Source organism: Haliotis rufescens, unplaced genomic scaffold, assembly GCF_023055435.1.
Source record: "Haliotis rufescens isolate VD_foot unplaced genomic scaffold, xgHalRufe1.0.p SCAF_16, whole genome shotgun sequence".
Lineage (NCBI taxonomy): Eukaryota > Metazoa > Mollusca > Gastropoda > Lepetellida > Haliotidae > Haliotis > Haliotis rufescens.
Window position 1 is genome coordinate 12,606,048 of NW_025963846.1, and position 13,498 is coordinate 12,619,545.

Consider the following 13,498-nt stretch of genomic DNA (forward strand, 5'->3'; position numbering starts at 1 on the left):
TCTGCGAAGTTTTATTATATTAGGATGATCAAAGGGATACACGTGATTTGTCTTTCATCATCGGGCTATGGTCCTGAAAAGGAATACGTTTATAATTAATCGCTTAGTAGACAGATAACTAGGTTCAATTCATGCCACTTTAAGATTGTGTTTGTTTTGATGTTTAACGTCGCACTCAGCAATATTCCAGCTATATGACGGAGGTCTGAAGATAATCGAGTCTGGACCAGACAATCCAGTGATTGACATCATGAGCATTGGTTCACGCAATTGGGATATGATGACATGCATTAACCACATCAGCGTGTCTGACCACCCGATCAGGTTAGTCGCCTCTTATGACAAGCATAGTCGCCTCTTACGGCAAGCATGGGTTGCTGAAGACTTGTTCTATCCCGGATCTTCACAGTCTCTACTTTCACATGATTACGTAGCATGGTTATAACCCAACTTAAACTAATTGCTACCTTTCCAATATTATTTAGTTTGGATGCAATCGTATATACGAACGTAGAATATATGTCCTACTTACATAGAGTGGCACACGATCTGTTACTCGACAGGCTTGCTGATACTACCGGAGGATCCGGCACTGTTGCCTGGAAACAAAACACTCAAAATTGACATTTCATAAGGTTACAAGAATGTCCATACCTATTGCAACTCTGAACGCCATGGTTGCCCCTTGAACATTCAAGAAATTAAACCCCATTTGTGAACACCATCAATGTTATTGACGCCATGACGTCATGGTGTGTTAGGTTGTCCCTTCGCCACGAATATGTTTCTAGGTTTCTAGGTTTTTCCGCACCAAACCCATGATAGTGGGTTTCATCAAATTGGTAAACGTCTGAGGCCTGCATCACTTCCTTCCACACAGACAAAAACAACAAGACAAGACCTGACACGCAATGATATAACGCAAATAATGTTCAAAGAGGTGTTAAAGCCAACTCACTCACTCTCTCACTCACTCACTCACTCACTCATCCACCTACCCACTCACTCACTCACCCACCCACTCACTCACTCACTCACTCACTCACTCACTCACTCACTCACTCACTCACTCACTCACTCACTGGTTGTACCTGAACTCCAAAGAGATAATAACCACCCACCTTAATAAGGTTTAAATGTTTTACGATCTCCTCATCTAAGGTTTGTTTGTGAAAGGGGCCCTGGATAGTTAGCATATATCTTTCTGTGAAACCCATGTTATTAACACTGCATATGTGTATCAAATAGAAAGCGTAAGTCGAACCTAACTGATCGTATTGTATTTCACGTTTTCGATTGAGACATCTTTACATACTATTTTTACAGCAAACAGTATCGACAAAAAAAGTATTTTCTATTTGTTACTGGAGTTAGGTTAACATACACTTATAAAAGTAATGGAAATTGAAAGATTGAAAGATGCAAAACATAGCTAGCACATTAGGCCAATAACGAATAACAATAATAAATATCAACATTCGTGGTGAAGACGTTATTTTAACAGTGTCACCTTTGTGGCCGACTTCATTGGCAGCCTCATAGAGATCTCTGGCGCTAACTAGCTCATCGTTCTCCATTTGGTCATTATTCGCATCTTCGTTCTCTATTGCTGAAAATTACAATGTCCGTATTATAGTGATGATAAAGGAAAATTAAATTTAATTAACTAATTATTAAATGGTCAATTGAGGCTTAAAGATGGCATGTATAATTCCCTCATTAATTAAAGCAACTACCACTCTTCCAGATTGTTCCAAGAATGACGAAGTTGCGTTTCTCTTCATCCAATCTTCACTCTTTCTTTCAAAAATATTATTATGGTTTCGAGTCCCGGTTTCCCCGAATGTGTTGATAGGTTTGTCAGCATCATGCCAGCGTTCGTGGATTTCACAAAATTGGTAAACGCCTGAGACGTACATCATTTCCATCACATGAAGCTGACACGCCCTGATATAGCTGAAATACTGTTGAAAGTGGCGTTAATCCCAACGAAAGGGGGCGGTCGGGTAGCCTAGTGGTTAAAGCGTTCGCTCGTCACGCCGAAGACCCGGGTTCGATTCCCGACATGGGTACAATGTGTGAAGCCCATTTCTGGTGTCCCCCGCCGTGATATTGCTGGAATATTGCTAAAAGCGGCGTACAACCATACTCACTCACTCACTCCAACGAAAGGTATACGTATGTACGCCCGTGGCCCAGATCACTCACTCACCCATATCAGCAATCGTGTACATCGCGGTGTGTACATTTCGCAAGTGTCCCATCACAGACTAAACGCCCACGCCTATCCTCTCGTTGGGAGATTCTGGGTTATAATTGATCCCCAGCAACCCATGCTTTTCGAACGACCAAATGAGTCACTTATTGCGTGTCACCGTACCCCAACAACATGAGATGGCGATCATAACAATCACTGAATTGTCTGGTGCAGGCCATAGGCTTAGAGGTGAGGTGAGGTTAAATGGGGTTTAACGTCGCTTCCAAGATTATTGCACTTATATAGCGACGTGCATGTACGTGTATGTGTTTGTGTGGCTGCTTGTACTAGTCCGGACTGATGCCGATTTAAAGTGCTAGCCCACTGACATACCATGCCGCAGTTTAACATGAATACCTTGGACGCGACGTTAAACCCCATTTCACCTCGACTCACCTCACCTCAACTAGGGGGCAGCGGGTGGCACAGTCATTTTAGGCGCCACAAACGGTTCTGGACAATTGCAATCGTTGGCGTTCCAGATCACCGTGTGTTCGAAGCCCGGAATCGCCTTTACCTGGGTGCTAAATGCACTACTTAGGAGTGTCCTCCAACATTAAGCGACACTCCGTGATATAACAGCAACACTTTTGTTAAACACAACTTACCAATAGAGTATTGTGGTGTTATTTGTCAATGTTATTCACAGTTATAGTTCCAAAAGGGTATACGAATTGGTTTTATATGATCAAATGTTACACCTAGAAATCACATCAAAAGCCGTCTTATTCGTAACTGATAAATAGCTGCAGTTTACCTCGCTTTCCAAGGTAGTACCGAAATCTCGATGTTACACCTTGACATCTTGACAGTGTCCTGGCCGCCCTGTAGATGCAGCTTGTGGTTCTCCTCCAGGACAGCCTGATCCTAAGGTTCCTGTAGTGGTGATAGTATAGGCGCAACCCATCAGCGTGGATTGCCAGGAGGCACACCAGCAGAGCCGCTACCAGAATCACCTTCATCACGTCTTACTGAGGGATAGAGGGTCGTATTGACACATCGGTGAAATCTGGCTGCGGTAACCGTATCTCTCAACAAACGATTTTGATTTTGACTTGTCGCGTCAAACAGAGCTACATGATGTTCCATACTGTTTCCTGACAGATTCCCGATTCGGAACACCGCGATAACAACCCTGCCATAATATACATGAATCTTAATCCCAAGAAAAATGCAACACAATTCGCTTCCTGAAACACTTGACTTCAAGTATGTGTATTTATATCAACGCCCATACAACTTTCTATGTAGGTATCGGTTTGGAATCACCGAGAGAGTACGGACTTTTGGCCGCCATCAATGAACCCAATGACAGATAAAAATCTTCACCGGTCCGATTCCAACTTGATAAGTATATATTGCGCTGCAGGATCTAAAACATTAGTGAGTGAGTGAGTGAGTTGGGTTTAACGCCGCTGTTTACAGTATTCCAGTTATATCGCGGCGTTAAAACATAAGTACTCGTATTTGAAGGTAAATGTCTAAGGAAGTGAATCATGTTGCATTTGTCGTGAGATCATGGGGGGGGGGGGGCGCGGCACGGGGAGGGGGGGCTCGTCTAAAGCTCCGCGATTCGCTGCGAAGAGTTGCGTCCCTTGGGAACGTCAGAAACCTATGATTGTGGGTTCGAATCCCGGTTCACCCCATTATGTTTCTAGGTTTGTCAGCACCATACCCGTGCTCGTGGGTTTCACCAAAGTGGTAAACGTCTGAGACCTGCATCACTTCGGGCTTTCCTCCCACATTAAGCTGACACGCCGCGATATAACTGGAATAATGTTAAAAGCGGCGTTAAACCTAACTCACTCACTCACGTGAGATCACGACGCATGCACTTTACTGAAGCATATAAAGTGTGGTGTAGATTTGGATTGGGGATATATTAGGAAAACACTAATGGACAGTCTGTAGTCCTGTGTAGCCTCGACAAGTCAAAATCAAAATCGTTTAATGGAAGCCGCACAGAGAAATGGTCACCGTAGCTATGGACCAGACGAACAACTCCGTATGTTTCTGTGCCGTCAATTTGGTCAATTATACTATACGCATACAGCGGACTCACTGACAATTTACTTCACATTTTCAGAGTTAAAGGAATAGTGTTACGCTTAAACGCTACAGTTCACATAGTTATCTTTAATAAACGAAATATGTTTGTCTAAAGTTTTGACCCCCAAGAAAAAAGACTACATTCTGAGCAGTGAATGAATTAGTGCGGATATTATTACTAAACAAAGGCGAAACTGATAAATTGCTTGGTACTATTTATTTAGCTGACATTTGTGGTGGTTCTTAGACTTCCACACGCATCGCTAATAACACATGTACAAGCCCAATTTAGAAGTTACTGGCATTTGGCTAGCGGACAAGCAGCTTTTCCGTGGAACACCTGCGTAATGTCATAGAAGGACATCAGCCACAAATGTTCAACCAACCAACGGAGATTAAATGACTCATTTAACAAAATGCTTTCTCCTTTACTCCTTTTTTCATGACCCGTAAGTTTGAAAATATTTTATGAATTTTCATGCCAATTCTTCCAAAGACGATTCCCGAGTTTGTTCACTATTTCATCATCCGGATAATTCCGAAGTTAAAGATAGTATATGCATGTAGGAAATAATAATATGATGGTAACTACTTCAAAAATACATAATTATATACTCCAACCTTTGAAGATAAACGGATGCAGATGGTGAACTATCTAAATTTATGTCAAGAATTATAATTACATATACAATATTTTGCTGGTGTGTCACACCACACTAAGAAAATGGAAGAAGACAAATATATTGTACACACATTTCTCGCTAAAGCAACAACATAATTAGTAAAACTCTGAAAACCTTTCTCAAAATCATTAATGCGATTTCTTTGTTTTACTGTAGTCGGTGATAAATCAGAACGACTATCCAAGCAATACAAATGTTGAACCACCAATGTTGACGTCGCCCATGGCGACAATAGTTGAATGGTATCAACAAGCATGGATCGTGTGGTGTTTAGGTGGCGAGGAGTAAGGGAGGAATATTGCTTTCACATCCTAAACGAGAGGGGCACTGGGTCTGAAACCCTTTTGTCCATTTAATATTAGAACAGTGATATAACAGGATATTTCCCCATCAGTATAACCACAAAGTAAATACGTCTTCAGCAACCCATTCTTGCCGTAAAAGGCAATACAAGTGAAATAATCTTGGACGCGACGTTAAACCCTATTTCACCACACCTAACCAGTGACGCCTTTTAACATTTGAACATGGTGGAGCAACTATTTCAGCGAGCCTCAACTCCCGGTCCATTTAGTCGCCTCTAACAAGCATAGGTTGCTGGAGATCTATTTTCTTACCCGGAATGGCCACGGGCTAACTCCACCAGTGAGTGGGGGTATATGTTCTTATAGCTACAGACCCGTGAAGATCCGGGGTAGAATAGATCTTCAGCAACCCATGCTTGCCGTGAAAGGCGACTATGCTTGTCGTCAGAGGCGACTAACGGGATCGGGTGGCCAGGCTCGCTGACTGGTTAATGCATGTCATTGATCCAAATTGCGTTGATCGATGATCATGATGTCATTCACTGGATTGTCTGGTCCAGACTCGATTATTTACAGACCACCGCCATATTGCTGAGTGCCGCGATAAACAACAAACAAACAAAGTCTTATAGCTACATTCGGATCAAACACAGACGTAGATTCAGATCAAACACAGACGTGAATTCAGATCAAACACAGACGTAGATTCAGAGCGATCAAACAGAAAGAATACTTACGTTGCAGTTGAATCTTTCTGCGAGGGTGATTTAGGAATATAAAGGTAGCCTTATATAGACAAACAGTGTTATAAAAATGTTCACACTTAAGTTTTGAATCCATACATTTAAAAGCTTTCACACTACACATCTGGTCCATGTGGGTGTGACAGCTTAAACGGTACTGTTTATTTCACAGGTACAACTGCTACCGGAACACCTGTTCGTCCCTTATCAGCGATGACATCGACGCCATACCTCGATATTCCATAAATCTAGTTGAGTTTAATAGGAATCATTGTCCAAAGTGCCGAAATCCATTTGCAGCTGAAAACCATCCCTAGCCCTGCAAATAATGTTATCTAGTTTGATAAAAAAATGACCAGTAAGCATATTTTATAAACAGGATGTATCAGGTTTCATTTGAGATGTATAAACCGCCCATGATAATAATATATTATAATATTGCGTCATAAAATAACATATGATTGTGGGTTCGAATCCCGGTTCGCCCCGATTATGTGTCTAGGTTTGTCAGCACCATACCCGTGCTCGTGGGTTTCATCGAAGTGGTAAACGTCTGAGACCTGCATCACTTCGGGCTTTCCTCCCACATTAAGCTGACACGCCGTGATATAACTGGAATACTGTTAAAAGCGGCGTAAAACCCAACTCACTCACTCACTCTTAAAATAAATCCACTTAATACATGTATGTTCTGGTTGACCATCGTCCATGTCAGACCCCCTGTAACATATCTCCAAGCAAAGATAAAGAAATACTACTGCCTTCAGTCTATGTTCTATATAGATTTTAAACAAGCTGTTGATTGACTTCAAATACCACAATTATTATGAAATGACAAACAATGTTATGGATAACAACTTATGGTTTATTGCATATAGCAAAAAGAGGAGAAGTGCAAATTACAAGTTTTGATGACCGCAATACGGGGAAACTCTGACCACTCCGTCATGATTTAAATCCTAAAGGATCTACATGTGGCAGTTCCCATCTGATAGAAATCAGTACTAATATATGTATCTCTGTCCCAATGGACATTAACAGTGTCTCCTATTACCGGGTAGTTTCCACATTGTTTGTTTGTTTTGTATATTATGTAACGCCGCACGCAGCAATATTCCAGCTATATGACCGCGGTCTGTGGTGGATTTTTCGTAAAAGATAGCTGAGATTCTTCCAGTCACGTTTCAAATTATACCTATGCTGGGAAACTTTTCTCACTTTCTACTTTAACGTAATTTAACTGAACAGACGTTGGTGATTTCTGCGTAAAAAGGTAATTGATTGAGGCCCTATTTGAGTTTTAAAGGACAATCACGCCGTTAGCGCGTGGTGGGTCATGGCGATAATCTAACCACGGCTGTCCATTATGTACGTTCCAGTGTTTGAATGACATATCGTTCTCAATATCCGTGATGTGGAAATAGATAGATGTTGTTTTATATTCAAGTTGTTTTTTCCGCTGTTCCAAGTGTGCATGGAGGGCGTCTTATCAACAGTAATTTCTGAGACGTAAAAGCGAAGTTTAATTAATTAAATCTACTGGCATTTGTCGCATTATTTGACTCTGGCGCTAATTTCAAGATTTACACTACATACTATTCAAAAGAAGTTAAAGAACACCCGATCTTTCATGTGACAATGCTTAATCAGAGAGGGGGGGGGGGGGGGGGGGGCGAGCGATAGAGCGAGAAAGCGATGGCCCCTCTCGGCCACCATAGTTGCTTGGGTCATCGAGCGTGCATAATCTCCTCTCAGTGATCTATCATCTCTCCACATAATGCCATTGGATATGCCCAGGGATGTTGGGAGTTTTCATTATTATTGTAAGAGAAACAAAATCCCGCGGTACATACTATGCTTATATTAAGAGGCGTCTAACGGGATCGGGTGGTCAGGCTCGCAGACTTGGTTGATGCGTGTAATCGTATCTCAATTACGTGGATCGATGCTCATGATGTCAATCACTAGATTGTCTGGTTCAGACTCGATTATTTACAGACCGCCGTCATATAGCTGGAATATTGCTGAGTGCGGCGTTAAACAGCCAACAAACAAAACAAATAAAACATTTTTAATCATCACCAGGAAAAGATAGTTTCTCCTGCACATGTGCAGAAACAAAGCCACCTTGTTGCCCTTTCTACAACCTTTGTTCCGGCAACGACCATGCGTGTCCGTTACGATCTGTAGGATAGAATAGCTCTATAAAAATCTGTCCATTTGCCTAACAGCAATACTTCAAATGAACCTGGGGTCTCGCAAGTTAGTAACCATTGACGTTAAACTTTGAATATTGTCACTTGGGGTTCCTTGAAAATACAAGTGGTACAATTATGGTGAAATCCCCAGCTGTTCAGAGTCAAGCAGGCTTTTGCAACATCGTCCGAAGTGATCAAGTTAAAATCAGTATCATTCATGAAAAATCACTGGATCATCTGGTCCAGACGCGATTCTGTACAGGCAGACGTCGCATGGCAAGAGTATCCCCAGATATAACATTTGTTACAATTGACCACCTTCTAAATGGCATTGTGTGTTCATAGCTTTCGGCCATGTGAGCTGTGCCAATTTACACTTGTCCGAGGGGTACACAAAGTGCCTGATCTGGACTACCAGTTATCGGACTCGTTGGCTGAGTGGGTTACTGGCAAGAGTGTGGGTTCGAATCCCGGATGGTACTCAACCACCTAAAGTACTAGAATTTGTACTTTACTAATAAAGTTCAATCCTAAATAACATATTTGTTACAAATCAATAGGTCGCCTAGTTTTTAGTGTTGTGTTTATAAATGTGTTGTTGCTGTATGACTAATAGTATTTCTATCACATAGGAAACGGAAGCTGACTATGAAAGTATATCTCAATACTGCGATAAGATCTGCGACCCAAAGATCACCCCCCACTTCCGTATCTCAATGAAACATTAAAAAAGAACAGAAATTATAAACTATAAATTACCACAATGAATTTCAAGAGGGATACGCGGGTCTTTCCAACATTTAGAACCTAAACACATTTAGCTGTTAAATACAATCCTAAACATGTCAAAATTATGGCACAAGGCTTAGGTTTGTGCATTCGTCACCTCTCGCCCCTTTCCGTTATCTTCAAGAAGACTCGTCCCCCTATCGATGAATGTTCTATGCGAAAATACGACAAACCAATCAGAATGCGTGTATGATTTCAAGTTCTTCGTCAAAGATTCCCTAAGAAATAACTTTTGATTTTACATTTGTCTTGCATCTTAAAATATACCCAAGACACAGTTAAATGTGTTCAATCAAACTGTATAACTCCGCATGTCCAGATGTGCTTTAAATCGCATCTGAAATATATATAATATATGGGGAAATATATGTGAACCATTACTCAACGAGTTGATAATTGTTTTAAGTATGCCCGTTTGCGCTAAGACGGAACCCGGTCGCAAAAATTCCCATGAGAGGGGCACGAGTCGCTATTCGGCTTGTCCCGGAATAACACGAGTTGATCACGAATGGGGTTTGTGTTAAGGATCTAAACACATCTGTACAGTGTGGACTAAGCACTAGAAACCCGGTATACATCCAAGCTAGTTTAAGCTGACACACGCTATATAAGGGCAATAATCTTGAGACCCGTGAAGATCCGGGGTAGAATAGGTCTTCAGCAACAAATGCTTGCCGTAAAAGGCAACTATGATTGTCGTAAGAGGCGACTAACGGGATCGGGTAATCAGGCTCGCTGTCTTTGTTGATACATGGCATCGTATCCAAAATGCGTGGATCGATGCGCATGATGTCAATCACTGGATTGTGTGGTCCAGACTCGATTATTTACAGACCGCCGTTATATAGCTGGAATATTGCTGAGTGTGGCGTTAAACAACAAACAAACAAAGCAACAATCTTGAACCGCATTTCACCTCACCTTAAACACGTCAGAATATAAGAATGACGAAAACAGTTTAAATTTTTTTATTGCATCATGATCAAATATATATGATCAACACACTGACTCCGGTACCTTCCCGCGTCTTCACCGCAATACCTGCAACAATAAAACAACAGAATTATATTAAAGTAAACACCAAAAAAAGTTGAGTCAGATGCCGCTTTGGGCAGTATTCAAGTATATCACGGCACAACAGATCGGACAGTCCAACGTGACGCAGGTCAGACACGGAACCACGTTGGTGAAACCCATGAGCACGTGTTTGGTAGCAGACCATGGTTAATAATCGGAGCGAAGTTGACATAAGACCCTTCGATCAGCGGATCCTTGCGGCACCTTAGAGTGAGTATGGTTTTACGCCGCTTCTAGCAATATTCCAGCAATATCATGGCGGAGGACACCAGAAACGGGCTTCACACGGGAATCGAACCCGGGTCTTCGGCGTGACGAGCTAACACTTTAACCACTAGGCTACCCGACCGCCCCCGCGGCACCTGAGACTACTGGGCCATCGGTGCCCGGCGTTAAAATGAAAAACCCCGGAGATATGACATTAACATTATTAGTTATTTTTTAAATGGTCACACAATGATATTCAATCGACATCCTTTTCAACAATAATAAGAAGACACATTAGATTTATTCAAACACTCATTCAAAAACACGCTTATATTTATCACATTGTACCAAAGAATGTACTCTCGCGCCTATCGTCTTATGCTGATTTTTCATAGAATACATACGGACGTACATTTCCGAACATCAGTGAGTATTTAAACCGTATAAATGATAGTGTTATGCCCAAATATGTTTCATTAATTCGTTTTTAAATCTTCGTATTCATGACTAATTGTGTAGATCTCAACTTGTTCTCGTCGTTTTCTAAAATAATGCTGTTGCGACGTTAAATTTTAACTTCAGTGAGTGAGTGAGTTGGGTTTAACCCCGCTTTAAATAGTATTCCAGGTATATTACGCAGTGTCAGTTTAGTGTGGGAGAAAAGCCCGAAGTGATGCAGGTCTTAGACGTTTACCACTTTCGTGAAACCAACGAGCACGGGTATGGTGCTGACAAACCTAGAAACATAATCGAGGGCAACCGGGATTCGAAACCACAATTCTGGCGTTCACAAGGGACACAACTCTGCACAGCGAATTGCGGCGCCTTTGTCAGCTGTGCCACCCTTGCGCCTTCATCAAGTATGCCGGACAGCCAATCTGGGAAAGTCAAGTGTAAGCAGTGTAGCTTGTCGCAGTTATGAAAACACAGACATACTCACCATCGTCTTCGACATCAGCCAAATTCATCAACTTGTCTCCACCTCTGACTTTGAATAAAACCTGTGATTGGATAGTATGCCCTGGGCAATTCCAAGATTGTCCAGATCTGAAACACACAATGAACGGATAACCTATTGTGACAACCCGGCCTTTGATCTCGCCTTCGTCAATGGTGTAATTGCCATAAAATGTGGAGAAGAACATTGTTAAGGTATTTACCTCTTCCTTCCAACTTAGTCGTACTTCTTATCCATCTCCTCTTCATTCGCATCCACCCACTCCCCACCAGCATCATCCTCCTTCTCTTCCTCCCCACACCACACCGTCGTACCTCCAGAAACACGAGGTCCACCAACACCATCAGCAACAGCAGAAGCAGAAGCAGTTTCATGACACCGCTGTGATGAACAAGGTCTAAAGCGAAGCGTAAATCTCGTGGTCTATATTATTTATAAAATATGAAATATGAAAAGAGAAATGAATGAAACACATTTTAAACACAAGCAGATCGATGCCCCCGAGTGAGTGAGTGAGTATGGTTTTACGCCGCTTTTAGCAATATTCCAGCAATATCACGGCGGAGGACACCAGAAATAGGCTTCACACATTGTACCCATGTCGGGAATCGAACCCGGGTCTTTGGCGTGACGAGCGAACGCTTTAACCACTAGGCTACCCGACCGCCCCGATGCCCCTGAAAAAAAGTCAGATTATTTCATGAGGACAAACCACTTCGTTGATTGTTATTTCAAATTTCAAAATAGAAAACAAATCTTTGAAATATACACTTTTTAAATAAATTTAAGAAATAGATAAATACTACGACTTCAAGAAAAATATTATATACATTTTATGTTCATGCCTGCCGATTTAAAATAACAAATTTCGAAAATTCTTATTATATTTTATTATTACGATCAAATATATGGAGAGTTTAATATCAAAAGTATGCAGCATCCGTTATTTCAAACAGGTATATGCATTCAAAAGAAAAGATGCTCTCCTGATCAAAGGTCAAAATAATCTCTTGGCCGAAAGTCAAAATAATATCTTTGTCAACAGTAAATAACTAGTACCATACTCACAATATGTCTGTTCCTTTATGGAATATGTGTTTCAGTATAGTGTCGCGAACTAGTCACGGTAACGATCAATACTCCCTGTTGTTATGAACAAAGCATGGACTGCTTCTGCTATCGTCGTCATATCATCCTACAACAATTCAACGTGTAAACCCCATTTGTGATAAACATATGCTCCATTTGACAAGAAGTGACAGGGGCTTGGTTGTAAACCTTCAAACGGAGCAGAACAGTACTGAGTATTATTTAGGAGATAAACATTTTGCTTATTCAATGTAGAGCTAGGGTACCTGTTAACGCGCTAAATTGAGTTTGGAACCGAACGCGCAGCGCTAAAGTTAACTTTTGTAACCCAGCTCTACATTTAAAACACAGTGTGTTCATCTCCGTTCTACCATGACTAAATAAAACGCGAACTTTTTGGTATTAGCAATTTAAATATTGTGTGTGTGTGTGTGCGTGCGTGCGTGTGTGTGTGTGTGTGATAACTGGCATTGCTTATCTAAATTTCAGGAATGACTATTTTGTTTGGGTTCATTGAAGTATGAATAGAGTTAAAAACGGAGTCCATGCGGTATGAATTCGTATTATTAAATCACACAAGAGCAGCAAATATGTCATCAACAACAGTGTTTAATGACAAATAGGATTTAAACATATACATGCGTGTGATAAGATCGATAAACATTCCACATTGACAGGTTACGGAAAGGGGCGAGTGGTGACGAATGGGCGCTGGCTTGACGAAAACAACCGAACGTGAGATCGGTTCCATGGGCGTGAATCTCCTTCCCATGCAGGGTATGGCACCTAAGTTATCATCGCGAGATCCACGGACGATTGTCCTTGTGGGGAGCTTGATACAGCAATTTGGGCTCATCTACATGTACCTCATCTCAATATCGGCTGTCTGGATAGATCTCTCTGAACGTTTGAAAAAAGACATTTTAAAATGATGTTAAATGACAGAAAACTATTATTCTTCCATTAACTAACCTTTTCATTTTCGAGTTAAGCTAAATACATGGAGAAAGTAGACATTTCCAAGTATTTGAGAAACATTATGAGCAACTTTCAAGGCCTAATTTTTCACCGATTTATCAATACATGTAGTAGAAAACAACATCTCTATAAATATAACCTTCGGTCAAGGACGTACTAATATTG

At 41.3% G+C, this 13,498-nt stretch overlaps 1 protein-coding gene and 1 long non-coding RNA gene across 2 annotated transcripts; both read right to left on the reverse strand.

The window, feature by feature from the left end:
* LOC124137109 lies at positions 1-6,181 on the reverse strand. The gene is made up of 5 exons (XM_046503276.2): positions 6,032-6,181; positions 3,015-3,228; positions 1,511-1,609; positions 533-599; positions 1-73 (listed from the first exon to the last, which is right to left on the reverse strand). Exons 2-4 carry the CDS (start codon positions 3,217-3,219, stop codon positions 553-555), a joined length of 351 nt encoding a protein of 116 aa, XP_046359232.1. The 5' UTR covers positions 3,220-3,228; positions 6,032-6,181; the 3' UTR covers positions 1-73; positions 533-552.
* Positions 6,182-9,996: 3,815 nt separating this feature from the next.
* Positions 9,997-12,736, reverse strand: LOC124137113. Its single transcript, XR_006861480.2, has 4 exons — positions 12,335-12,736; positions 11,469-11,663; positions 11,249-11,355; positions 9,997-10,065 (listed from the first exon to the last, which is right to left on the reverse strand). It is a non-coding gene; the product is annotated as an uncharacterized LOC124137113 (long non-coding RNA).
* Positions 12,737-13,498: the final 762 nt, after the last annotated feature.

What these genes read in the sequence shown, in the direction of transcription:
- LOC124137109 (XM_046503276.2), bottom strand. Translation starts at nt 3,219, where the DNA reads ATGAAGGTGATTCTGGTAGCGGCTCTGCTGGTGTGCCTCCTGGCAATC. An exon ending in GTACTACCTTGGAAAGCGAG is followed by an intron (nt 1,610 to 3,014) that starts GTAAACTGCAGC and finishes TGTAATTTTCAG; the next exon opens with CAATAGAGAACGAAGATGCG. An exon ending in CAATGAAGTCGGCCACAAAG is followed by an intron (nt 600 to 1,510) that starts GTGACACTGTTA and finishes TTTTGTTTCCAG; the next exon opens with GCAACAGTGCCGGATCCTCC.